This window comes from Coregonus lavaretus (genome assembly GCF_964263955.1).
Source record: "Coregonus lavaretus genome assembly, chromosome: 12".
NCBI classification, from domain to species: Eukaryota; Metazoa; Chordata; class Actinopteri; order Salmoniformes; family Salmonidae; genus Coregonus; species Coregonus lavaretus.
The window spans coordinates 29,566,564-29,592,105 of NC_139999.1; the positions used below are offsets into that span (position 1 = coordinate 29,566,564).

Genomic DNA, 25,542 nt, shown 5'->3' on the forward strand with positions numbered 1-25,542 from the left:
GGTTTGTGGGGCCGTTCAAAGTCCTGAGGAGGATAAACGAGGTTACATATAGGCTATTACCGTATTATCCCCTCATTCCATATGTCTCTCCTCAGACCGGTGGTGGCTGGTCCACTCCAGGAGTCTGAGGTGCGGGAGGTTCCTCCGTCCCCTCTGAACATCGAGGGGGCCCCGGCGTACTCCGTCCGTTCCATCCTGGATTCGAGGCGTCGGGTGGGGGGCCTTCAGTACCTCATGGAGTGGGAGGGGTACTGTCAAGAGGAGCGGTGCTGGGTTCCAGTGAGGGATATCCTCGATCCCTCCCTATTGCGAGATTTCTACCATCGCCATCCGGCTCGCCCTGCTCCACGTCCTCCTGGCCGTCCCCGAGGCCAGTGTCGGCACGCTGCTGGAGCTGCGCGTCAAGGGGGGGGGGATACTGTCACGACCTCCTTCGAAGCTGCCACTCTCCTTGTTCGGGCCGGCTTCGGTGTTTGTCGTCACCGGCCTTCTAGCCATTACCGCTCCTCATCTCATCATTCCATTTATTTTGTCTTGTTTATTACACACACCTGGTTCACATCCCCTCATCAGTACCGGTATAAGTGTTCCCTCTGCCCCCTTGTCTTTGTGTGTGATTGTTTATTGTGGAGGATAGCTAAGCTCGGTGGAGCTCCGTGTATTTCGTATCGCCGGGATATTTCCCCATGTGCCTTGTATTTTCCAGTGTGCCTGTTTTGCGCACTAGTGTTTGACACATTTCTACGTAACTCTGTATTTGCAGAATAAAGCCTGTTATTCTGTGATTTACCCTCCTGCGCCTGACTCCTTCGACATCACCTCATCACACCTCTCAAAGGGACCAGGGGGAGAATCAAATCAAATCAAATTGTATTTGTCACACTTCGTAGACAACAGGTGTAGACTAACAGTGAAATGCTCACTTACGGTTCCTTTTCCAACAATGCAGAGTTAAATATAAGATACAAAATAAAATAAAAAATATAAATAGTGACACAAGGAATAAATACCCAGTGAATAACAAATAAAAATAACAAATACAAATAACGGCTATATATAGTGAGTATGAAAATAACATGGCTATATACAGGTAGTACCAGTACCGAGTCGATGTGCAGGGGTACGAGGTAATTGAGGAAGCTACAGTAATACTGTACATATAGGCAAGGGTAAAGTGACTAGGCAACAGGATAGAGATAATAGATAGTAGCAGCAGCGTATGTGGTGAGTGTGAGTGTGTGAGGGGGGAAGAGAAGAGAAGAGGGGAGAAGAAGGGTCAAGAGAGGAGGAGAGGAAGGGGGGAGGGAGAGGGGTCCCTTTCATAGGGGGCTGAGGGGGTAGAAAGAAGGGGTAGAAAGAGGGGAAGAGGGTCCCTTTCATAGGGGGCTGAGGTGCATTTGTTTGGGGCCGGATGGAGCCATTGTAGCCTAGAGTTCATCCGAGGCCCCTGGGTCCCCACTCTTATCCTACTCCCCGGAAAAGCCTATTTTAGTCTGGAGGACGCCTCTTCAGACATCCCCTCTGCCCCCTTCCACCCCTCTCTGCCCCACTGCACCCCTTCTCTGCCCCTCTCCAACCCTCTCTACCCTCCCTCCACAATTCTCTGCCCCCTCCACCTCTCTCTGGCCCCCTCTCTGCTCTCCTCCACCCACTCTGCCCCTCTCCAACCCGTCTCTGCCACCCTTCACCTCTGGAAGCCCTCTCTCCAGTGGGTCCACCTGGCTCTGGCTCTCCGGCTGCTAAGGGAGGGGGGAGCGTCAGAGAGGGGGTTAGCTAGTCCACCGTTAACCCAACATCAACAAGCAGGTCTTGATGGTATAGTGGCATGGGCCTGGGGGTGAACAGCTGAGGCTGAGAATGGGGAGATTAGGGGGGAATGTGGATGTTAATCCAGTATTATATAGCAGCCTTCAGACTCTCCACTCAGCCAAAGACCAAAGAAAAGACAGGCATTCCTCTCTCTGCCCTCCGAGCAGAGCACACAGACCAGAGGCTACAGACGCCATTCTCCAGCCATCGTCTTTCTGGGTCTCTAAGAGCTTTCCACACCTGGATTGTGCAACATTTGCCCATTATTCTTGTCAAAATTCTTCAAGTTCTGTCAAATTGGTTGTTGGTCATTGCTAGACAACCATTTTCAGGTCATGCAATAGATTTTCAAGTAGATTTAAGTCAAAACTGTAACTCGGCCACTCAGGAACATTCACTTTCTTCTTGGTAAGCAACTCCAGTGTGTATTTGTCCTTGTGTTTTAGGTTATTGTCCTGCTAAAAGGTGAATTATTCTCCCAGTGTCTGGTGGAAAACAGACTGAACCAGGTTTTCCTCTAGGATTTTGCCTGTGCTTAGCTCCATTCCGTTTCTTTTTTATCCTGAAGAACTCCCCAGTCCTTAACGATTACAAGCATACCCATAACAATATGGAGAGGGGTACTCAGTAATGTGTTGTATAGGATTTGCCCCAAACATAACACCACAAATAGAACAATGAGACAGATATTTCACCAGATGTATAAATGTGAAGCATCCGCTTGGCGTTTCCACTCACTACCAAATATGGTAGTGAGAGGAAGCCCAGTGGCCAGCAGTGGGAGAAGATGGAAGGAGATGGATTTTGGCCGACATTCTGCAAATTGTCTCATCGATGAAACATTTGATCTCAATACAGTTTTCTGTTCCCAAAACTATAATCTGTTATGAACAGAGTGCACTAAGTTTTGTAGACTTTACCCTTTGTTGTTTAGAAGGAGTACAAAGGCGAATTGAGTTATTGCACACGCGCACTTCACAGAGTAGGCGTTCCCTAACGGAAATATGTAGATGTATACTAGAACGGGCCAATAGGATCTCGCTAGCTCGTGCTTGGCTCTACCCAGCTCATTGCTTGTTCTGCCCACTATGACTCATTTGTTCCCCGTTGGAAACGACAGGCTGTGGTCTATCTTGGTTTAGTTATAAAAAACTTTGATAACACTTTGTATTCAGAACATTATTTGCCGCATTATTTGCAGTATTACTTTAGTGCCTTGTTGCAAACAGGATGCATGTGTTGGAATATTTGTATTCTGTACAGGCTTCCTTCTTTTCACTCTGTCAATTAGGTTAGTATGGTGTAGTAACTACAATGTTGTTGATCCATCCTCAGTTTTCTCCAATCACAGCCATTAAACTCTGTAACTGCTTTGGCCTCATGGTGAAATCCCTGAGCGGTTTCCTTCCTCTCCGGCAACTGAGTTAGGAAAGACGCCTGTATCTTTGTAGTGACTGGGTGTATTGATACACCATCCTAAGTGTAATTAATAACTTCACCATGCTCAAAGGATATTCAATGTCTGCTTTTTTTATTTTTTACCCATCTACCAATATGTGCCCTTCTTTGTGAGGCATTGGAAAACCTCCCTGGTCTTTGTGGTTGAATCTGTGTTTGAAATTCACTGTTCGACTGAGGGACCTTACAGATAATTGTATGTGTGGGGTACAGAGATGAGGTAGTCATTCAAAAATCATGTTAAACACTATTATTGCACACAGTGAGTCCATGCACCGTATTATGTAACTTGTTAAGCAATTTTCTCTCCTGAATTTGTAAAAATTTCTAAACACATAATTCCACTTTGACATTAATGGGTATTGTGTGTAGGCCAGTGACAGAAATTTGCAATTTAATCCATTTTAAATTCAGGCTGTAACACAACAAAATGTGGAAAACGTCAAGGGATGTGAATACTTTCTGAAGGCACTGTATGAATATTTCCAGAGTTTACATTTAGCAGCAGTAACCCTTTCTATACTTAACATGTTCTCTTCTATCTCTCACACATTTCTCTCTCCCTCCCCCTCTCCCTCTCTCTCCTCTCTGCCATTTACCTGCCATCTGTCTCTTTAGCTTTGTGACGGAGGGCCAGGCATCGTCATGCTGTTGTCATAACAACCAGTGGTGACATCTTCTGTTAAACAAAGAGGCTCCCAGAATCCTGGTTGCTCTCCAGGGGCTTGTGGGTATTTTCCTCTGTTCTACACTGTTTTACACTATACCCCGGGCTTGGTGATGGAGGGTGACACCAGAAAATACCAGAAGTATATCACAAAGGCCTTCAAACACTATGCAACCCTGTTTCTCAAGTGCACTAGACACTGTCTCACAGAGTACACAGAGTTCCCCCATAGGGAACCTATATTTGAACAATAGTTAAACCATACTAACCCTAACCCCATCCCCCCCGGCCCCTCCATACAGCCATACTGCCCTGGTACCTTCCCCAGCCTCATCCCCAGCCCCCACCGTTTATGTCCCTAAGCAGCTCCATAGAGCTCTACAGCCAGGCCCCAGCCATCCCAGCAACAGCCCCAGGCCCAGCCACAACCCCAAGCCATACCTCTGTAAACCCATTCCCTAGCCCCAGCCCCTTATGACCCTCCATAGACCTCTATAGCCAGGCCCCAGCCATACCAGTGTGATCCCAGCCCCAGCCCCTTACAACCTAGGTCCTAAAGCCCGTTATGACCCAGTTTCTCCATCCCCAGGCCCACTCCTAGCCCCTTCTAACCCAGCTCCATAGAGATGTAAGACAGCCCCAGGCAGCCAGGCCTATACCACTGGTCCCATCCTGAAGCCGGCACGGCCGTGATCCCAGTCGTAAGGGGAATAAGGAGACAGTTCATGGCAAAGCCTGAAGTCATCGAGCTGGCATCCATCCGAATAAGCAGCCAACAATGAGCTACTCTGTCCCGCTAACACAAGGTTGGTTTTAGATATGAGACCAGGCAGCCAGGCAGCTTTAGAAATTACTTACAGCAGATCTGGACTGACTGGAATGTCCTCAACCATACTGTAACTGCTCATGTCTGATTGAGAACAGTCCTCGAAATGCTGTGTGAAGCTTAAGGGAGTGTACCTGTTCTGGATTGGGGTGGTGTGTAGAGGGGCAGTGTTCTGGATTGGGGTGGTGTGTAGAGGGGCAGTGTTCTGGATTGGGGTGGTGTGTAGAAGGGCAGTGTTCTGGATTGGGGTGGTGTGTAGAAGGGCAGTGCTTCTCTCTTGGTGGACTGGTGGATATTGGCAGAATTTTGGGCCACACAGCTAGAGGGGACACAGGAAACCGTTGAGTGAAACAGAATACAGATAAAATAGAGCGCAGTACTGCACTTTAAACACCCTGGGGCAATGTAGTGACTGCAATGCTTCTTGAACACAAACCAAGAACCAGTACTAGTCCTCCCAGCCTCCCTCATCAACAACAGAAAGTCTTCTTTCAGTCCCCTTGTCTTCCCAAAGGAGGAGTCATAGGAGGCCATGTCACTCCATGTTAGCCTGCTGCTTTAGCATCCACTTTAGCCTCCACTTTTAAACACTCAGAGAGTAGGAGAGTGGGAGTTAATCTCAGCGCCTCTTCCTGCTGTGTCCAGCCCAATTTTAACACTGTTATGTCTCAGACTTGGGTCTCGTTCTCACACACACAGAAAGTCGTAGTTAATCTCAGCACCACATCCCGCTGTGTGCGGCCCAATCCTGCCACTGCCGTCTCCATGCCCACTCTGTCTCCATGGAAACCAGGAAGGGGAATTTTCAACCTTTTTTGTTTTTCATATGTGGCCTTGTCCTGGAGCAAGGGGAATGCACTTCACAACACACACACATGCAGGTACACAACGATGCACACACACACAAACACACATATACTGTACACACAACAACACACTGGTTGACATCCACAGAGGTGGATACAGTCACACACGAACACACACACATAGAGATACTTGAGATAGCTAACTCCAACATAGGCCTGCACTGTGCGAGACTTGTGTACCAATCTCAGATTTTGCTTCTATGTCTACTGTACTCTTGTTTCTCTCTTTCTCTCACTCTCCTCTCTCTCTCTCTCTGCAGGTCTTTGGAACAATGGTCAAACACATATTCCACAAACAGACAGAGAGACAAAGTGGCCTGTGTCTCTCTCTGGATCAGAACCCAGAACACAGAGAAACACAAAGAAAGCACAGAGAGAGATACAGAGACAAAGACACACACAGTCAAACTCTCTCTCTCACTCTGTCTCTCACTCACTCACTCACTCACTCACAGGAGGCCACCACCCAGGCAGTAGGGGAAGAGGGCCAGTTCACATCCAGCACAGCTACTTGAAGACCTTCATTGAAGCCACCCAAATCACCCTCAACAGCCCCAAGGCTTTCCTTTAGGGAGATGATGAAGATCTCAAAATGACTAGCCACAAGTCTACACGCATACACACACACATACACATACACACACACCAATCTCCACATGTGCAGGGCAGCAATAGGACTGACAAATGCCTCCTCTTCCGCGCTGCTGAATAACTGGGATGTTTGACCTGTTTCAGTACATGCACAGTCTTTGTGTGTGTGTGTGTGTGTATGTGTGTGTGTGTGTGTGTGTGTTTGTGTGTGTGTGTGTTTGTTTGTGTGTGTGTGCGTGCGTGTTCGTGAGTGTGTGTGTGCATGTGTGTGTAGATAGCTGCTCTATTCCGTGCAGGCATGACTTCATCCATATGCTAAACCCACACAGACACTCCGGCACAGGACCCAGCATTATTACTGTTCCACCCACAGGCTCAGGGCTGGGGAAACCATAGAAACACAATGACCAGAATGGACAAACTCAAATCTATATGACCTTTCAAGGCACAACCAATATGGCCAACAGACATGTCAATATTACTTGCTGTTGTCTTGACAAGGAACCCTGGATATGGTTGTTCTGCTGTTATGTCCACAGAACATCCATGACTGTTCTGGTATCTCCATTAACTTCTATGAAGATAACCATTAATTGATCAATTCCAAACTATTCACAACCAGTATGGCCGCCAGACCGCCAACACCATGGAAATTTGCTTTGAATTGGAATGTCCATTCTGCTCATTCTAATTCTGTAGGGAAACTCAGCAGCTCATCTCACATTCCCAAAGACCTTATCAAGACCTGATACAGCTCAACTATTTAAAACTAAGAAAGTGGTCGTAGGGTGGAGCAGCATTCTGATATAAACAGGATCCTAAGAGAAGAGTCCCCTGAGGAGATACTGTAGCTAACTAACCAGAGATCAACAACCGACATGTTGGCCAGGAGCCATCTCAATAGTCTGAACAGGCTTTCATACAACTTGTCTTGGTCTCCTGGGAGTTCAAATTACCTCCACAAAACCATAACAAAAACATAACTATGATTTAAGGCTTTAAGGATTTGCTAGACCCTAAGGATGAAGTTCAACCCTGAGGGTCCATACTTACAACATATTCAGTAGGAAGAAAAATGGGTACATACGATGTGTATTGTCTGATGTACATGAGATGGCATGGTAGTTCCTGTCTGCCACCTAGTGTTCTCTTGAGTTATTATATGAAAATGCAACACCAAATGCAACATGCAACAATTTCAACGATTTTACTGAGTTACAGTTCATAGAATGAAATCAGTCAATTAAAAAAAATTACTTAGGCCCTAATCTATGGATTTCACATGACTGGGCAGGGGCACAGCCATGGGTGGGCCTAGGAGGGCATAGGCCCACCCACTTGGGAGCAAGATCCACCCACTGGGGAGCCAGACCCAGCCAATCAGAATGAGTTTTTCGCCACAAAAGGGCATTATTACAGACAGAAATACTCCTCAGCATCACCCCTCCCCCTCCTCAGACGATCCCGCAGGTGAAGAAGCCGGATTTGGAGGTCCTGGGCTGGCGTGGTTACACGTGGTCTGCGGTTGTGAGGCCGGTTGGATGTACTGCCAAATTCTCTAAAACGACGTTGGAGGCAGCTTATGGTAGAAAAATGAACAAATGAACATTCCTTCAGTCAGCATGCGAATTGCATGCTCCCTCAAAACTTGAGACATCTGTAGCATTGTGTTGTGTGACAAAACTGCACATTTTAGAGTGGCCTTTTATTGTCCCCAGCACAAGGTGCACCTGTGTAATGATCATGCTGTTTAATCAGCTTCTTGATATGCCACTCTTGTTTTCTTGGCAAAGGAGAAATGCTCACTAACAGGGATGTAAACAAATTTGTGCACAAAATTTGAGAGAAAGCTCATGAAACATGGGACCAACACTTTACATGTTGCGTTTATATATTTTTTCAGTATAAAAACAGCACTTTTATTTAATGTATCCACATGAATCCAGGTTTCAGTCTCTACTCAGACACAGTTAATTTGTTTATGGTTGTTCTTTCCTGGGGTTTTTTCTCTCTTTTTGTTGGGAGATTATATCTTTCCATTCCTGAGGCAAAGAACAGTTCATTTAAAATCAGTACAAAATAGCACAGAGAATTCGAAATCATACACAAAAGTAACACTATAAAAACAACACAGTATCTATTCACATGAGTCTCGGATAGGAATTTAAATGTGGTTACTTTTTAGCACTTTGTGACAAATGTATTTGTGAAATGCGCTATACAAATCCAATTTGATTGGTTGATTCATTGATTTGATTGATTCATTGATTGGTTAGTTGATATCAGCCAATCAGAGTGAATTTGCAGTCCCTTGGTATTATGGTATGGCTTACATTACAACACCTTATCCTGGTTCGTTTACCACCGCTATTGGGCAGACAAACAACATCCAAAACAATATCCATTAACAACTTAATATCTTTATCCAGCACACCCACAGAGAAAACCTTAACAAATATATTCAAACAGTAGAAAAATAGAGACACCACAGAGTAAGTCACAGGTGCTGTTGGTCTCACAGCTCATCCTTGTCTGTCTGTGAGTCCGAGGCTGATTTGGGGTCAGTTTTAGAGTCCTTGGAAACCTTTTTGACAGGGGCTTTCTCTGTCTTCTTTGTAGCTGGCTTCTGCTCTTTTTTGTCTGTCGCTTTGGGTTTCGTTTTGCCTGCTGCCTGTTTGACGTTTGTTTTTGCTGCAGGTTTTAGTTTGGCCTTGTCTGCTGTTTTAGCCTTGGCTTTGTCCCCTGCTTTAGCCGCTGTTTTAGTCGTCGCTTTAGCCTTTGATGCATCCACTGCTTTGGCTTTCGTTTTGACTGCCTCTTTCAACTTAGGTTTTTCACCCTCTTTGGCAATGTGTTTTTCTGCCTGATTCTCTGTCAGCTTCTCATCCTTTTTATCTTCTGGTTTATCAGCTGGGTTTTCAATTACTGTTTCTGCTGGTTCCTCAGGCTTCTTCTCTGCTGGTGTGTAATCTGGTTTGTCTGCCTGCTCCTGTACTGGGGGTGCAGCTTGACCAAGAAGCGCAGCCTGGTCAGGAAGTGTGAGCTGTGGCTCTGATCTCTCTGTCTTTGTCCCTGTGAACTCTGCGTCCGTAGGAGTGGAGAACATCTTCAGCATCTCTTGAGCTTGGATCCGCTCCTGGAGACACACACACACACAAACAAATTAGCTAAGACTGAAGCAAGAGAAACTGATGAAATGTAGATTAACATTGCTCCCGCCCTCCCTCAGATTACAAAACAACCCATCACAATATATAGCATGATAGAAACAAAGACTATACATAACTCCAGATGGATTGATTGATTGATATGTGTTACCTTCTCCTCGTGTTTGGGGTCAAGGGTGAACCACAGGGCCACAGCACACCTCTGGCCCTTAGTGACCGCTCTCACCCCGTGAGGATTCTCCTTCCCTGCCCCAAACCCAACCATACGACCACACTGAGGACGCACCTCCGCCTGGGCAACACAGGGAAGTGACATCAGTCATCATACGCTCAATTAACTTATACCTTAGAGTAAATTAAGGAGAAACAACTGTTTATACTCTGCATCCCTCCAACCTTTATCATTTATTGACACTTACTGTGACAGTTTTGGCATCCAGTTCAGTGAAAATGAAATCACCTCCTTCAAAGTCATCATTCAGATAGAGGATGGCGCTAAAACACAACAGGAACAAGAGAAGGGTCTTAAAGACAGTGGTGCATGATGATACTTGCAAGTCAAATCAAATCTAATTTTATTTGCCACATGCGCCGAATACAACAGGTGTAAACATTACAGTGAAATGCTTACTTACAAGCCCTTTACCAAAAATGCAGTTTTTTAAAAGAAAATTAAAAATAATTCTAAAAAGTGTTAAGTAAAAAATAGATAAGTAAAAAATAAAAGCAAATAACTAAAGAGCAGCAGTAAAGTAAAATAACAGTAGGGAGGCTGTATACAGTGGGGTACCGGTACAGAGTCAATGTGCGGGGGCACCGGCTAGTCGAGGTAATTGAGGTAATATGTACATGTGGGTAGAGTTAAAGTGACTATGCATAAATAATAAACAGAGTAGCAGCAGCGTAAAAGGGGGGGGGGGGGTGTAGTGCAAATAGTCTGGGTAGCCATGATTAGCTGTTCAGGAGTCTTATGGCTTGGGGGTAGAAGCTGTTAAGAAGCCTTTTGGACCTAGACTTTGGCGCTCCGGTGCCGCTTGCCGTGCGGTAGCAGAGAGAACAGTCTATGACTAGGGTGGCTGGAGTCTTTGACAATTTTTAGGGCCTTCCTCTGACAGGAAGCTTGGTCCCAGTGATGTACTGGGCCGTATGCACTACCCTCTTTAGTGCCTTGCGGTCGGAGGCCGAGCAGTTGCCATACCAGGCGGTGATGCAACCAGTCAGGATGCTCTCGATGGTGCAGCTGTAGAACTTTTTGAGGATCTGAGGACCCGTGCCATATCTTTTCAGTCTCCTGAGGGGGAATAGGCTTTGTCGTGCCCTCTTCACGACTGTCTTGGTGTGTTTGGACCATGATAGTTTGTTGGAGGACACCAAGGAACTTGAAGCTCTCAACCTGTTCCACTACAGCCCCGTCGATGGGAATGGGGGCGTACTCAGTCCTCTTTTTTTTCCCTGTAGTCCACAATCATCTCCTTTGTCTTGATCATGTTGAGGGAGAGGTTGTTATCCTGGCACCACAAGCAAAAACTAAAGCAGGAAGCATCAGTGACTCGGTTAATAAAAAGCTATACGACTGTTTTGCTAGCACAGACTGGAATATGTTCCGGGATTCTTTCCGATAGCATTGAGTAGTACATCACGTCAGTCACTGGCTTCATCAATAAGTGCATCGATGACGTCGTCCCCACAGTGACCGTACGTACATACCCCAACCAGAAGCCATGGATTACAGACAACATCCGCACTGAGCTAAAGGGTAGAGCTGCCGCTTTCAAGGAGCGGGACTCTAACCCGGACGCTTATAAGAAATCCCGCTATGCCCTCAGATGAACCATCAAACAGGCAAAGAGTCAATACAGGACTAAGATTGAATCGTACTACACCGGCTCTGACGCTCATCGGATGTGGCAGGGCTTGAAAACTATTACAGACTACAAAGGGAAGCACAGCCGCGAGCTGCCCAGTGACACAAGCCTACCAGACGAGCTAAATCACTTATATGCTCGCTTCGAGGCAAGCAACACTGAAGCATGCATGAGAGCATCAGCTGTTCCGGATGACTATGTGATCACGCTCTCCGTAGCCGATGTGAGTAAGACTTTTAAGCAGGTCAACATTCACAAGGCCACAGGGCCAGACGGATTTCCAGGACATCTGAGCATGCGCTGACCAACTGGCAAGTGTCTTCACTGACATTTTCAACATGTCCCTGACTGAGTCTGTAATACCAACATGTTTCAAGCAGACCAGCATAGTCCCTGTGCCCAAGGACTCTAAGATAACCTGCCTAAATGACTACCGACCCGTAGCACTCACGTCTGTAGCCATGAAGTGCTTTGAAAGGCTGGTCATGGCTCACATCAACACCATTATCCCAGAAACCCTAGACCCACTCCAATTTGCATACCGCCCCAACAGATCCACAGATGATGCAATCTTTATTGCACTCCACACTGCCCTTTCCCACCTGGACAAGAGGAACACCTACGTGAGAATGCTATTCATTGACTACAACACCATAGTGCCCTCTAAGCTCATCACTAAGCTAAGGACCCTGGGACTAAACACCTCCCTCTGCAACTGGATCCTGGACTTCCTGACGGGCCGCCCCCAGGTGGTAAGGGTAGGTAACAACACATCTGCCACGCTGATCCTCAACACAGGGGCCCCTCAGGGGTGCGTGCTCAGTCCCCTCTTGTACTCCTTGTTCACCCATGACTGCATGGCCAGGCACGACTCCAACACCATCATTAAGTTTGCCGACGACACAACAGTGGTAGGCCTGATCACCGACAACGATGAGACAGCCTATAGGGAGGAGGTCAGTATCAGTGTGGCAGATGTGTTGTTACATACCCTTACCACCTGGAGGCGGCCCGTCAGGAAGTCCAGGATCCAGTGCAATAGATGTTTGCTGATACCTATGTTATAAGCATATGCAAGGTGTGTTTGCCTGCCTGCCTGCGCGTGTGTGTGCGTGCGTGTGTGTGTGTACCTGTAGTCTCTGTGTGTGTATGCGGGTGGTTCTTTGATGCACTCGTTGAGCTCAGAGACCAGAAGGCAGTTGTCTGCATGAACCGGGTGACTCAGGTCGTCACGGTCAGCCTGCTTCTCTGTACAGACAGAGGAATGGAAACATAACTTACAGTTTGTCTATATACTCGGACAGGCAGGTGGTTAATGTGGAGTTAAGTGCCACATCTTGGATTTGATATACACAACAATACTGTCCCCTGAGGGCCACCGTAGTGGAGTTTCTCACCGTCGATGGCGGAGCGGCAGACCAGGTGGGAGTAGGAGAAGTAGAGAGGAGAGTCCAGACGGAAGTACGACTCAAGGACCCTACGCACCTTCTCACTCATGTCGAAAAACAGACGGGCACTCTTCAGGGGCACAGTTCCCTCCTGTCCAAACTGTAGAACAGGACAAGATCATCAGAAATGGGTGCTTTCTTATAGATAACTCACTGGTAACTGAACATGGATGCCATTAGGCTGAGGCTTTAGATAGGTTGGAGATAAAGTTGAGACTAGGGGATGAAACTAGTTGGGGGTTGGGTTTGGGTGAAATTGACCGTGCTGGGTTAGGGTTGGCAGTGCTGGGCTGGTGGTGTTCGGGTTATCAGGGCTGTAGTGTGTAGGGTCAGTGATGTACCTTAATAGCCTTGAGGACTGTGACTCCTTGGAAGCTCTCGCTGGGGGAGTGTGGGGAGGGAAGGCCTCGGTACCCATCACCTTTCAGTGCAGCCGCCTGACAGACAAACACACACACACAGCATCAACAAACACAATGACAGAAGCATGCACACAGTTTTAACACACAGACCATCAGAAGCACACACTCCATCAACACACAGTCAACATACACACTGGCAAACACACACACACACACACACACACACACAATAAACACACAGACAGACTAACTAGCCCTGACCCTGGCTCCCACTTACATTAGAAAGGCGGGTGAGCTCTCTGCACTCGTCCTCCGAGATAAATCCATCCAGTAGAACCCTCTGAGAACCATTCAGCTGCTTAGACGACATGGTAATCTTGATGTCATCAAACAACAGAGGACCACCTGGGAGGGAGACAGGGGGAATGAATATAAAGAGTGCCAGTGCACAGTCAGAGTGTGCTAGACAGTCCACTGACACTCCCAAACTTCATGCTGTGACCCTCCAAAAACCTTTGGACAAGGAATGCTATCAGAAAATCATACCTTCTCGTACGATCTTGGCAATATCTGTCGACTCCTTGTTCTTCTCCTCCACCAGAGTTTCAATCTCCTTCATCAGATTCCCAATCTCCTCAGTGATCCTCGCCGCAGTCTCCCTGTCTGCCCTGCAGAGGGCGCCAAAGAATAGGTTACAAGGTTAAAACATTGTGGAGCAGATCCTAGTCTGATATTGAGAGCATGTAAGTACCAGTGGAGGCTGGTGTCACTTTAAATTGGAGGACGGGATAATTGTAATGTCTTGAATGGAACAGCATGTTTGATAACTTTCCATTCCAGCCATTAAAATGAGACATTCTTCCAATGTCTCCCTCCAGCAGCCTCTTCTAGTCTGTACGTGTGTTTCTCTTACTTCTGCTTCTCTCTCAGTTTGAGGGGCATGACGTCTGCAGGGGTCCAGGAATCCTGCAAAGGAAGGGGCAGGATGTGAGATCACACATGCTAAAACCCACCTGACAGCGGTCCTCTATCAGGGTGATAATGTCTTGCCGGTAGAAACAGTGAGACACAAGAGAAGATAAGAGACATGTTAACCTACTGGATCAACAAAAGTGATTCCAAACACTTCAAAAGCAAAGTAGAGCAGCTCCTTCTCCAACAGGGACTGCTGAATGTGCTGTTTCACCACCTGGGAGCGAGGAGAGATGGAGATGAGGGATAGGTAGGAAGGTGCAGGCGTGCGTGTGTGTGTGTGTGTGTGTGTGTGTGTGTGTGTGTGTGTGTGTGTGTGTGTGTGTGTACCTGTCTTGCGGATATGGCTGAAGCCTTTTCCTCCCCCAGCACAGCGGAGTAGTAAGCCAGGTTCTGATTCATTACCTCTTCTTCTGGGTGGAACAGCAGGTAGGTCTTAGCACACTCTATGGCATGCTCATACTTCTCACCTAATGGGGGGGTTGGGGGGGGGAGAAAATTAGAGCCATCAAACAGACAGACGAGCAGACAGCCAGGCAGAGGACACACTGATTTATGTGAAAGCAGATCATCCTGATTCTAAAAAGGCATGTAGGTGCAGAGTGAATAAGGACTCAGACTCACTGTTGTAGTAGGAGAACTGTAGGTAGTTGAAGTGGGAAGGGAGGAAATCCTCAAATGGCTTGTCCTTCCCCACGGTGGAGGCTAGCTCCACAGAACAGCTCTGCTTACAGTTCAGAATCTGCATGTAGTGGTCTGACAGTGACAGGGCAAACACAGGAGTACAAGGTTTAAGCTTTTATCCAAAATGTTACTGTGGGGTTGTTTTGGGATTTAGTCTGTCTTAACACCTGTCATGGACTGGAAGAGGTCAGCGCTGTACTCCATGTAGTTGTATCCGTCGTAGTCGTAAGCTCCTTCGCAGAGCGCACGGCACTCCTGGTCTGCGCTGAAGTACTCTTCCACCGCTGCCTCAAAGTGGTCTATGGCCAGACCGAACGAGTCTGAGCTGTAGTATCGCTTCCCTGCAAGGAACTCTGCCTGGGAGATATAATAAAGAGCAAAGCAGGGAGTCAGCAGCCCGGCCACATTCCAATTCAACCCCTGGACCCTACCCCAACCTGGTGCCAATAAGGTCCCTTGCCCCTTCCCCTGTCCCATACGCTTGGCAGTTCCAAGTAGGCAAATGGGTAAGTGGTTTCAGTTTGACTATGTGCAGTTCTAACTGGTATATAACTAGTCCATTGTTACTGGGATAACTGATACATTGTCACTAGGATAACTGGTGCATAGCTGTGATAACTAGGGATTAGTGGTGTCAGTCTCACCATGTGCGGCCAGGTCTCCAGGTCTTTAAAGTCCTCCTCCTGTACTCCGGACATCATCCTGTAGTAGTCCAGGTTCTGCCTCATCTCCATGTGGTCTGGGTTGGCCAGGAAAAACGTGTTGGCCGCCGCCACAGCCTTATTCAGCTTATTGATCTACACAGGGAAGAGAGCTATTTAGTCAACAAATAATACAGAATACTATATCTGTTGAATAACCCTTGTATACACATGACTCCAAAGGCTTCCCTAAATGCTGCAAGTTGCAGAAGTCCTTTACCATCTGGCAGGAGGCAAGACACCCTGGAATGGTGTAAGAAATGTGTGAGCTGCAATCACCAACATGCTGTTTCAGGCAACTTGTCAATATCCTATATACTATAGTAAGTAGTCTACAATCAGGGGCCATATGTCTCTTTTGTAGTTTTTGGTTTAACTTAAAGGCCCAGTGCAGTCAAAAAAATAGATAATACTGGGAGTTCCCATAGAGTGCCAGCAAAAAAAGCCTCTATTTACATGTTGCTAATGAGTGCATTTCACACTACTTTTGGATTATAATTGTAATTTAAGGCTTGTATGAATGTCCTGCTTAACATAATGTTTGTGTCATCATCACAAATCAACTGCATTATACATAAAAACATAATCAACTTTGTCTTCAACCAGTAAAATGCCTCTTTGGCTAGCTCTTCCTACAGCCAATTACTTTAGCATTCTAGCTAACAATTGCTGCGTCCAAAATAGGTATTTTACAAAGATGACAAACAAATATAATCTTTGCGACTGTTCAAGCAATAACACCAACATTGTAAGCCTATAAGAACCCAAAAAGTGTTTTTGTTTAGAAGTAATAATTACGTTAATGATTGCATCATTGATGTGCGCACATCCATGCCTGATGAAATCAGTATGTGGTGTACAGAAAAACCTTCTATAACAGCTAGACCCCACACAGACCACACCCAGACAGTCATAATTATTGCTTGAGAAATTGCTCTTTGCTAAGAAGCAATTTTTGTTTCTTTTTCTACAATTTTAATGGAAAACAATCACAGTAAGGTACTTAATTGTTACCCAGAAATTATTTAATATTGAGTTAAAAACGGCTGCATTGGAGCCATTATTTAAGCCATTAGGCCTACATCTTTTTTTCATATCTATTGACATTAGTAAATAGGCTATGAATATGACCTTTGACTTTCAGGAAGAGCCTATAGGCTACATGTATTTACTTCATTTATAGGTCTAACTACTCTTATTACAATGTAATAACCAGTTTCTAAACAGACTTAACAAATAAATATATACATGACTATTCTGTCAAAAGTTAAGTAAATTCTTGAATGGCACAGCAGCATGAATGAGATCTGCAGCGCATGTTGATGACAAGCCCCAAAATCGAGAAGAATCCAGCGTCAGGACGTAAATTGTCTACACAGCTAGACTCCACCTAGAGACGTGGCACGGCCGGCTTGGCTTGGGGGGTTGGGGAAAACAGAGCACTTATAGTAAACGACTTGCTTCTTGGTGTTAGTTTGAATTAAATTTGACAACATAAAGAGTGACATTGCCCTTATCTTCACATGCAAGTGTGATAAATGTGCATGGTAGACACTTCAAAAAGTGCAATAAGATGATGCAGGCGCATCTTATCCACAACATTGGATAGGCTACTGTCTGTGTTTGTTGCAAGCCTGTGCAAGATCTAAACATTTATTATGCATAGAACCTATATGGTCAACTCTTTTCACTATGAAAGATCTGAACATTTGTTATGCATAGGGCCCATTTGGTCGACTCTTTTCATACCTTGAAGTATGCGACTTGCAGGTAATTGTAGGGGGTTCTCTTCTTAAACTCAAGGTCCACATCTTCAGTAATTTTATGGATAGTTGGTGGTCCAATTTTATCACTTTCGCAGGTATTTACACAATCAGCCCTTTTCATAATTTTCTGAAAAAAACCAAGATCCTCCACAGAGCCAGCGCCTGGTATTGGCAAAACCATGCTGGATAAAGGCTCTCCGAAAGCGCTCTGGTTTGCACAAGTTATCCGACAATGCGCCTTCACCCTGCGGATCGCAGCCTTGTTCCGAAGCGCCCTCTCCATGTTCAGGATGACGGTCATCCAGTCACCCTTGTAGTAGGCTTCCACCGCTGTGTCGAACAGCAGATCATACGGCTCGAGAATAACATTACTACTGAGCTGCACATCCGAAAGGCCATAAGGGATGAGACAAACTCCTAAAATCGCTACTACCAAACGGCACTCCATTCTGGAAAATGGGGCCTCTACGTGGGATGGTAGGCTGGAAAAGAGCAGTCGTCCGTAGAGGGGAACTGGAAGTTTAGCCGAGGCTGCAAACTTCTGTCGGGGGGTGGAGTTAACGGGGAGCTGCTGAGCTGAACAGCCCAGGACGCACAGTGCCTTTTCACTCTGCAGCAGCAGCTGCCAGACAACAGCAACGTCAAGTAGAAAAATAAACAATAGCTCCTATTCAGTGGCTTAATTTGACTATTACAGTGTGATAGCATCTCAGAAGAAAGAAAGGTACAAAGTCTCAACGGTTTTGGTGTAGGTCAGGGTTCCCCAAATGGCAGCCAATGGGGGGAGGTTTATTTAGCATATCTAAGTGTTCGCATGTCAGAAAATGTTTTTTAAAGTGTCATCCATTAAGGTCCCAACCATTAAGTCAAAATGTGATTGGTTGATTCCATTGTCACTCCAATATTTTGCCCTAATAAAGTTGAATGGCAGATGCCTTTATCTAGCTTCTGTTGGCTGACTTCACTAGCTAGATTTATCTCCACAGAGACCAGCAAAGAAAAATCCTGATTGGATATTTTTTTCTCTTCCGTGTTAACCCGTTCCTTTCCAACAAAAACTGAAGAGATTAAATCAGAACATCTTGGAAAATAATATATTTATAATTATATTATAATAATTATTTTATAAATCCTTAGCCCTTTTCTGAAGGTGTAGAAGGCCCATTGTTCACCACTGTGTTTGCGTTACTAATCATTTGTAGAGTGGCTTTATTTCCCTCAGCATGCATTTTTTCACTATTCTGAATGTCTAAAGAATCCATATGTTGTTCTGAAATATAAACACAGAAATACTGGACATTTTGAACTGTTATTATGGTGGTGATTTGACAAAATTACAATCATGGTCTTGAAATGGACTCGCATTTGTCTGGTCTCGGTCTTGACTCAGTCTCATACCCCTTGTCCCCCTCCCGGTCTCGACTCGGTCTCGCCCCCCTTCCAGTCTTGGTCTTGACTCGGACTCGATATGCTCCGGTCTTGGTCTTGAATCAGTCTCGCTTTAGGTGGTCTCGAACACAACATTGCCTTAAACAATGTAAACTACGCTTTGGTCCTATTATTGCTCGCACAATTTTTTGGGGTGCAAAGTTTAAAAACAATGTAACTGGTAATCAAAATGGCATGCTCATACTCCATTATTTCACAATAATGACTAGTGATTTGGAGGATGGCCTTTTGCATCCCCCCCAATGGTCCAAATGTGGAATCCATACCCTTGCCGATATCATGGACAGTAATGGTTTGAGAACATTCCAAGATTTGAAAGATGCATACACATTACCTAGGAAACTTTTTTTCTTCTATATTTACAATTTAGATCAGCTATGCTGGCCTATGGTGTCCCTTGGGAAACCCAACAACTGAACCATCCAATGATGGGATCTATAAATAAATTATCTGGGCTCCTGAAACTGATCTCTATAATATATAAACACATTTTGAAAAGCTCATTTTGAGCTAGCCATTAAAAAAAGATGGTGAATCTGAACAACCCTTCAACTGGAACAGAATATGGATAACTATGAATAACTATTAATTTATACATTTTAAATTTGTTCACAGACTGTATTTAAAACCAAGGAATAGTTTTACGATGAAATTGGCCCAAACTCCCAACTGTTCACTGTGTCCCCTAAATCAGGTAGGCATATTCTTTCATATGGATGTGGGAGTGCCCCACAGTTAAATGCTTCTGGAAAAAGTAACAACATTCATTTCGAAGTGCATAAATGTAAATATTAAATGTGTTACATCTACTATGTTACTTAATGATGACAGCTCCTTGAATCTCTCAATCAATCAGAGACGATTACTGCTTGCAGACAGCACTGCAACAAAAAACATGTTGGCTATTAGATGGCAAACACCCCCCTCTCTCCCGCCAGTGGACATTGCCACGGGAAGTAGGGGTGATGAGGGTGCTGCAGCACCCCCTGATAAATCAAAAAATTATAAGTAATAAAAATAATGTAACAAATATATATACACTACCAGTCAAAAGTTTGGACACACCTACTCATTCCAGGGTGTTTCTTTATTTTTAAAACTATTTCTTACATTGTAGAATAATAGTGAAGACATCAAAACTATGAAATTACACATGGAATCATGTAGTAACCAAAAAAGTGTTAAACATATCAAAATATATTTGAGATTTGAGATTCTTCAAATAGCCACCCTTTGCCTTGATGACAGCTTTGCACACTCTTGGCATTCTCTCAACCAGCTTCATGAGGTAGTCACCTGGAATGCATTTCAACTAAGAGGTGTGCCTTCTTAAAAGTTAATTTGAGGAATTTCTTTCCTTCTTAATGCGTTTGAGCCAATCAGTTGTGTTGTGACAAGGTAGGGGGGGGGGGGGGGGGGTATACAGAAGATAGCCCTATTTGGTAAAAGTCCAAGTCCATATTATGGCAAGAACAGCTCAAATAAGCAAAGAGAAACGACAGTCCATCATTACTTTAAGACATGAAGGTCAGTCAATACAGAAAATTTCAAGAACTTTGAAAGTTTCTTCAAGTGCAGTCGCTAAAACCGTCAAGGGCTATGATGAAACTGGCTCTCATGAGGACCGCCACAGGAATGGAAGACCCAGCGTTAGAGCTACCAGCCTCAGAAATTGCAGCCCAAATAAATGCTTCACATAGTTCAAGTCACAGACACATCTCAACATCAACTGTTCAGAGGGGACTGTGTGAATCAGGCCTTCATGGTCGAATTGCTGCAAAGAAACCACTACTAAAGGACACCAATAAGAAGAAGAGACCTGCTTGGGCCAAGAAACAAGAGCAATGGACATTAGACCGGTGGAAATGTGTCCTTTGGTCTGGAGTCTTTGTGAAACGCGGTGTGGGTGAACGGATGATCTCCGCATGTGTACTTCCCACCGTAAAGCATGGAGGAGGAGGTGTTATGGTGTGGGGGTGCTTTCCTGGTGACACTGTCTGTGATTTATTTAGAATTCAAGGCACACTTAACCAGCATGGCTACCACAGCATTCTGCAGCGATACGCCATCCCATCTGGTTTGGGCTTAGTGGGACTATCATTTGTTTTTCAACAGGACAATGACCCAACACTCCTCCAGGCTGTGTAAGGGCTATTTTACCAAGAAGGAGAGTGATGGAGTGCTGCATCAGATGACCTGACCTCCACAATCCCCTGAGTTCAACCCAATTGAGATGGTTTGGGATGAGTCGGACCGCAGAGTGAAGGAAAAGCAGCGAACAAGTGCTCAGCAGTTGTGGGAACTCCTTCAAGACTGTTGGAAAAGCATTCCAGGTGAAGCTGGTTGAGCAAATGTCAAGAATGTGCAAAGCTGTCATCAAGGCAAAGGGTGGCTATTTGAAGAATCTAAAATATAGAATATACTTTGATTTGTTTAACACTTTTTTGTTTACTACATGATTCCATATGTGTTATTTCATAGTTTTGATGTCTTCACTATTATTCTACAATGTAAAAAATTGTAAAAAATAAAGAAAAATGCTTGAATGAGTAGGTGTCCAAACATTTGACTGGTACTTTTGACTGGCATGCTCTGACACGGCATCCCTAGCCGTATCAGAGCATGCGCAGACCAGCTGGCTGGTGTGTTTACAGACATATTCAATCTCTCCCTATCCCAGTCTGCTGTCCCCACATGCTTCAAGATGGCCACCATTGTTCCTGTACCCAAGAATGCAAAGGTAACTGAACTAAATGACTATCGCCCCGTAGCACTCACCTCTGTCATCATGAAGTGCTTTCAGAGACTAGTCAAGGATCATATCACCTCTATCTTACCTGTCACCCTAGACCCACTTCAATTTGCTTACCGCCCCAATAGATCCACAGACGATGCAATCGCCATCACACTGCACACTGCCCTATCCCATCTGGACAAGAGGAATACCTATGTAAGAATGCTGTTCATTGACTATAGCTCAGCATTCAACACCATAGTACCCTACAAGCTCATCATTAAGCTTGAGGCCCTGGGTCTGAAACCCGCCCTGTGCAAATGGGTCCTGGACTTCCTGACGGGCCGCCCCCAGGTAGATCCACTTCGCTGATCCTCAACACTTGGGCCCCACAAGGGTGGGTGCTCAGCCCACTTCTGTACTCCCTGTTCACCCATGACTGCGTGGCCAAGCACGCCTCCAACTCAATCATCAAGTTTGCAGACACACAACAGTAGTAGGCTTGATTACCAACAATGACGAGACAGCCTACAAGGAGGAGGTGAGGGCTCTGGGAGTGTGGTGCCAGGAAAAAAATCAAATCAAATCAAATTTTATTGGTCACATGCGCCGAATACAACAGGTGCAGACATTACAGTGAAATGCTTACTTACAGCCCTTAACCAACAGTGCATTTATTTTAAACAAAAAAGTAAGAATAAAACAACAACAAAAAAAGTGTTGAGAAAAAAAGAGCAGAAGTAAAATAAAGTGACAGTAGGGAGGCTATATATACAGTAAAATAAAGTGACAGTAGGGAGGCTATATATACAGGGGGGTACCGTTGCAGAGTCAATGTGCGGGGGCACCGGCTAGTTGAGGTAGTTGAGGTAATATGTACATGTGGGTAGAGTTAAAGTGACTATGCATAAATACTTACTTAACAGAGTAGCAGCAGCGTAAAAAGGATGGGGTGGGGGGGCAGTGCAAATAGTCCGGGTAGCCATGATTAGCTGTTCAGGAGTCTTATGGCTTGGGGGTAGAAGCTGTTGAGAAGTCTTTTGGACCTAGACTTGGCACTCCGGTACCGCTTGCCGTGCGGTAGCAGAGAGAACAGTCTATGACTAGGGTGGCTGGAGTCTTTGACAATTTTGAGGGCCTTCCTCTGACACCGCCTGGTATAGAGGTCCTGGATGGCAGGGAGCTTTGCCCCAGTGATGTACTGGGCCGTACGCACTACCCTCTGTAGTGCCTTGCGGTCAGAGGCCAAGCAGTTGCCATACCAGGCGGTGATGCAACCAGTCAGGATGCTCTCGATGGTGCAGCTGTAGAATTTTTTGAGGATCTGAGGACCTCTCACTCAACGTCAACAAAACAAAGGAGATGATCGTGGACTTCAGGAAACATCAGAGGGTGCACCCCCCTATCCACATCGACGGGACCGCAGTGGAGAAGGTGGAAAGCTTCAAGTTCCTTGGCATACACATCACAGACAAACTGAAATGGTCCACCCACACAGACAGTGTGGTTAAGAAGGCGCAACACAGCCTCTTCAACCTCCGGAGGCTGAAGAAATTTGGCTAGGAACCTAAAACCCTCACAAACTTTTACAGATGCACAATTGAGAGCATCCTGTCGGGCTGTATCACCGCCTGGTACGGCAACTGCACCGGCCACAACCGCAGGGCTCTCCAGAGGGTGGTGCGGCCTGCCCAACGCATTACCGGGTGCAAACTACCCGCCCTCCAGGAGACCTACAACACCCGATGTCACAGGAAGGCCAAAAAGATCATCAAGGACAGCAACCACCCGAGCCTCTGCCTGTTCACCCCACTATCATCCAGAAGGCGAGGTCAGTACAGGTGCATCAAAGCTGTGACCGAGAGACTGAAAAACAGCTTCTATCTCAAGGCCATCAGACTGTTAAATAGCATCACTAGCACATTATCACTGGCCACTTTAAGAAATGGAACACTAGTCACTTTAATAATGTTTATACAGTTGAAGTCGGACGTTTACATACACCTTAGCCAAATACATTTAAACTCAGTTTTCACAATTCCTGACATTTAATCCTAGGACAAATTCCCTGTCTTAGGTCAGTTAGGATCACCACTTTATTTTAAGAATGTGAAATGTCAGGAAAATAGTAGAGAGAATGATTTATTTCAGCTTTTATTTCTTTCATCACATTCCCAGTGGGTCAGAAGTTTACATACACTCAATTAGTATTTGGTAGCATTGCCTTTAAATTGTTTAACTTGGGTCAAACATTTTGGGTAGCCTTCCCCAAGCTTCCCACAATAAGTTGGGTGAATGTTGGCCCATTCCTCCTGACAGAGCTGGTGTAACTGAGTCAGGTTTGTAGGCCTCCTTGCTCGCACATGCTTTTTCAGTTCTGCCCACACATTTTCTATAGGATTGAGGTCATGGCCACTCCAATACCTTGACTTTGTTGTCCTTAAGCCATTTTGCCACAACTTTGGAAGTATGCTTGGGGTCATTGTCCATTTGGAAGACCCATTTGCAACCAAGCTTTAACTTCTTGACTGATGTCTTGAGATGTTGCTTCAATATATCCACATCATTTTCCTTCCTCATGATGAAGTGCACCGGTTCCTCCTGCAGCAAAGCACCCCCACAGCATGATGCTGCCACCCCTGTGCTTAACGGTTGGGATGGAGTTCTTCGGCTTGCAAGCTGCCCCCTTTTTCCTCCAAACATAACGATGGTCATTATGGCCAAACAGTTCTATTTTTGTTTCATCAGACCAGAGGACATTTCTCCAAAAAGTACGATCTTTGTCCCCATGTGCAGTTGCAAACCGTAGTCTGGCTTTTTTATGGCGGTTTTGGAGCAGTGGCTTCTTCCTTGCTGTGCAGACTTTCAGGTTATGTCGATATAGGACTTGTTTTACTGTGGATATAGATACTTTTGTACCTGTTTCCTCCAGCATCTTCATTGCTGTTGTTCTGGGATTTATTTGCACTTTTCGCACCAAAGTACGTTCATCTCGAGGAGACAGAACGCGTCTCCTTCCTGAGCGGTATGACAGCTGCGTGGTCCCATGGTGTTTATACTTGCGTACTATTGTTTGTACAGATGAACGTGGTACCTTCAGGCATTTGGAAATTGCTCCCAAGGATGAACCAGACTTTTCTGAGGTCTTGGCTGATTTCTTTTGATTTTCCCATGATGTCAACCAAAGAGGCACTGAGTTTGAAGGTAGGCCATGAAATACATCCACAGGTACACCTCCAATTGACTCAAATGATGTCAATTAGCCTATCAGAAGCTTATAAAGCCATGACATCATTTTCTGGAATTTTCCAAGCTGTTTAAAGGAACAGTCAACTTAGTGTATGTAAACTTCTAACCCACTGGAATTGTGATACAGTGAATTATAAGTGAAATAATCTGTCTGTAAACAATTGTGGGAAAAATTACTTGTGTCATGCACAAAGTAAATGTCCTAACCGACTTGCCAAAACTATAGTTTGTTAACAAGATATTTGTGGAGTGGTTGAAAAACGAGTTTTAACGACTTCAACTGTATATACTGTATTCTATAATATTCTACTGTATCTTAGTCCATGCAGCTCTGTCATTGCTCGTCCATATGTATATATTCTTAATTCCATTCCTTACTTAGATTGTGTGTATTGGGTATATGTTGTGAAATTGTTAGATATTACTTGTTAGATATTACTGCACTGTGGGAGCTAGAAGCACAAGCATTTCGCTAAACCCGCAATAACATCTGCTAAACACGTGTATGTGACAAATAAAAATGTATTTATTTGACAATCAACTTCAATAAAGGTATGAAAAGGTATACAAACACATTCAGGTAATATATTCCACATGATAAATATCCCCACATTATTACAATAAATAAATGTGATTCTCAACCTGTAAATCATGTCTGGTCATTTATAATAGCAAGTCTTTAGAACAAGTGATGGAGGACATAACACATGACTGTAAGTCGCTTTGGATAAAAGCGTCTGCTAAATGGCATATTATATTATATTATATTATAAGGACAATCGTCCATTTCATAAGATCTTTCTCCACGTTCCTTCCAAATAGCCTATGTATGTAACAATGTTTTGTTACACAAGTTACACCTCCCCTGTGTTCTAAGCCCTACAATAAATGCCTCCCTCTCACTCAATAATGACAATAATCATCCGCC

General features: G+C 45.0%; 1 protein-coding gene across 1 annotated transcript; it reads right to left on the reverse strand.

Moving 5' to 3' along the window:
* Positions 1–7,706: 7,706 nt before the first annotated feature.
* Positions 7,707–17,680, reverse strand: p3h1 (prolyl 3-hydroxylase 1). The gene is made up of 15 exons (XM_084172514.1): positions 17,166–17,680; positions 15,360–15,512; positions 14,883–15,072; positions 14,656–14,787; positions 14,362–14,501; positions 14,159–14,248; positions 13,973–14,025; positions 13,606–13,727; positions 13,337–13,464; positions 13,039–13,134; positions 12,647–12,797; positions 12,380–12,497; positions 9,804–9,879; positions 9,536–9,676; positions 7,707–9,353 (listed from the first exon to the last, which is right to left on the reverse strand). Exons 1-15 carry the CDS (start codon positions 17,628–17,630, stop codon positions 8,733–8,735), a joined length of 2,676 nt encoding a protein of 891 aa, XP_084028640.1. The 5' UTR covers positions 17,631–17,680; the 3' UTR covers positions 7,707–8,732.
* Positions 17,681–25,542: the final 7,862 nt, after the last annotated feature.

Excerpts from the sequence above, each read along its gene's own strand:
- p3h1 (XM_084172514.1), bottom strand. The coding sequence starts at position 17,630 with ATGGAGTGCCGTTTGGTAGTAGCGATTTTAGGAGTTTGTCTCATCCCT. Across the intron at positions 15,513-17,165 it reads TGCAAGTCGCATACTTCAAG|ATCAATAAGCTGAATAAGGC; the intron begins GTATGAAAAGAG and ends TTCCCTGTGTAG. Across the intron at positions 14,026-14,158 it reads GAATCACTTTTGTTGATCCA|GATTCCTGGACCCCTGCAGA; the intron begins GTAGGTTAACAT and ends CTTCCTTTGCAG.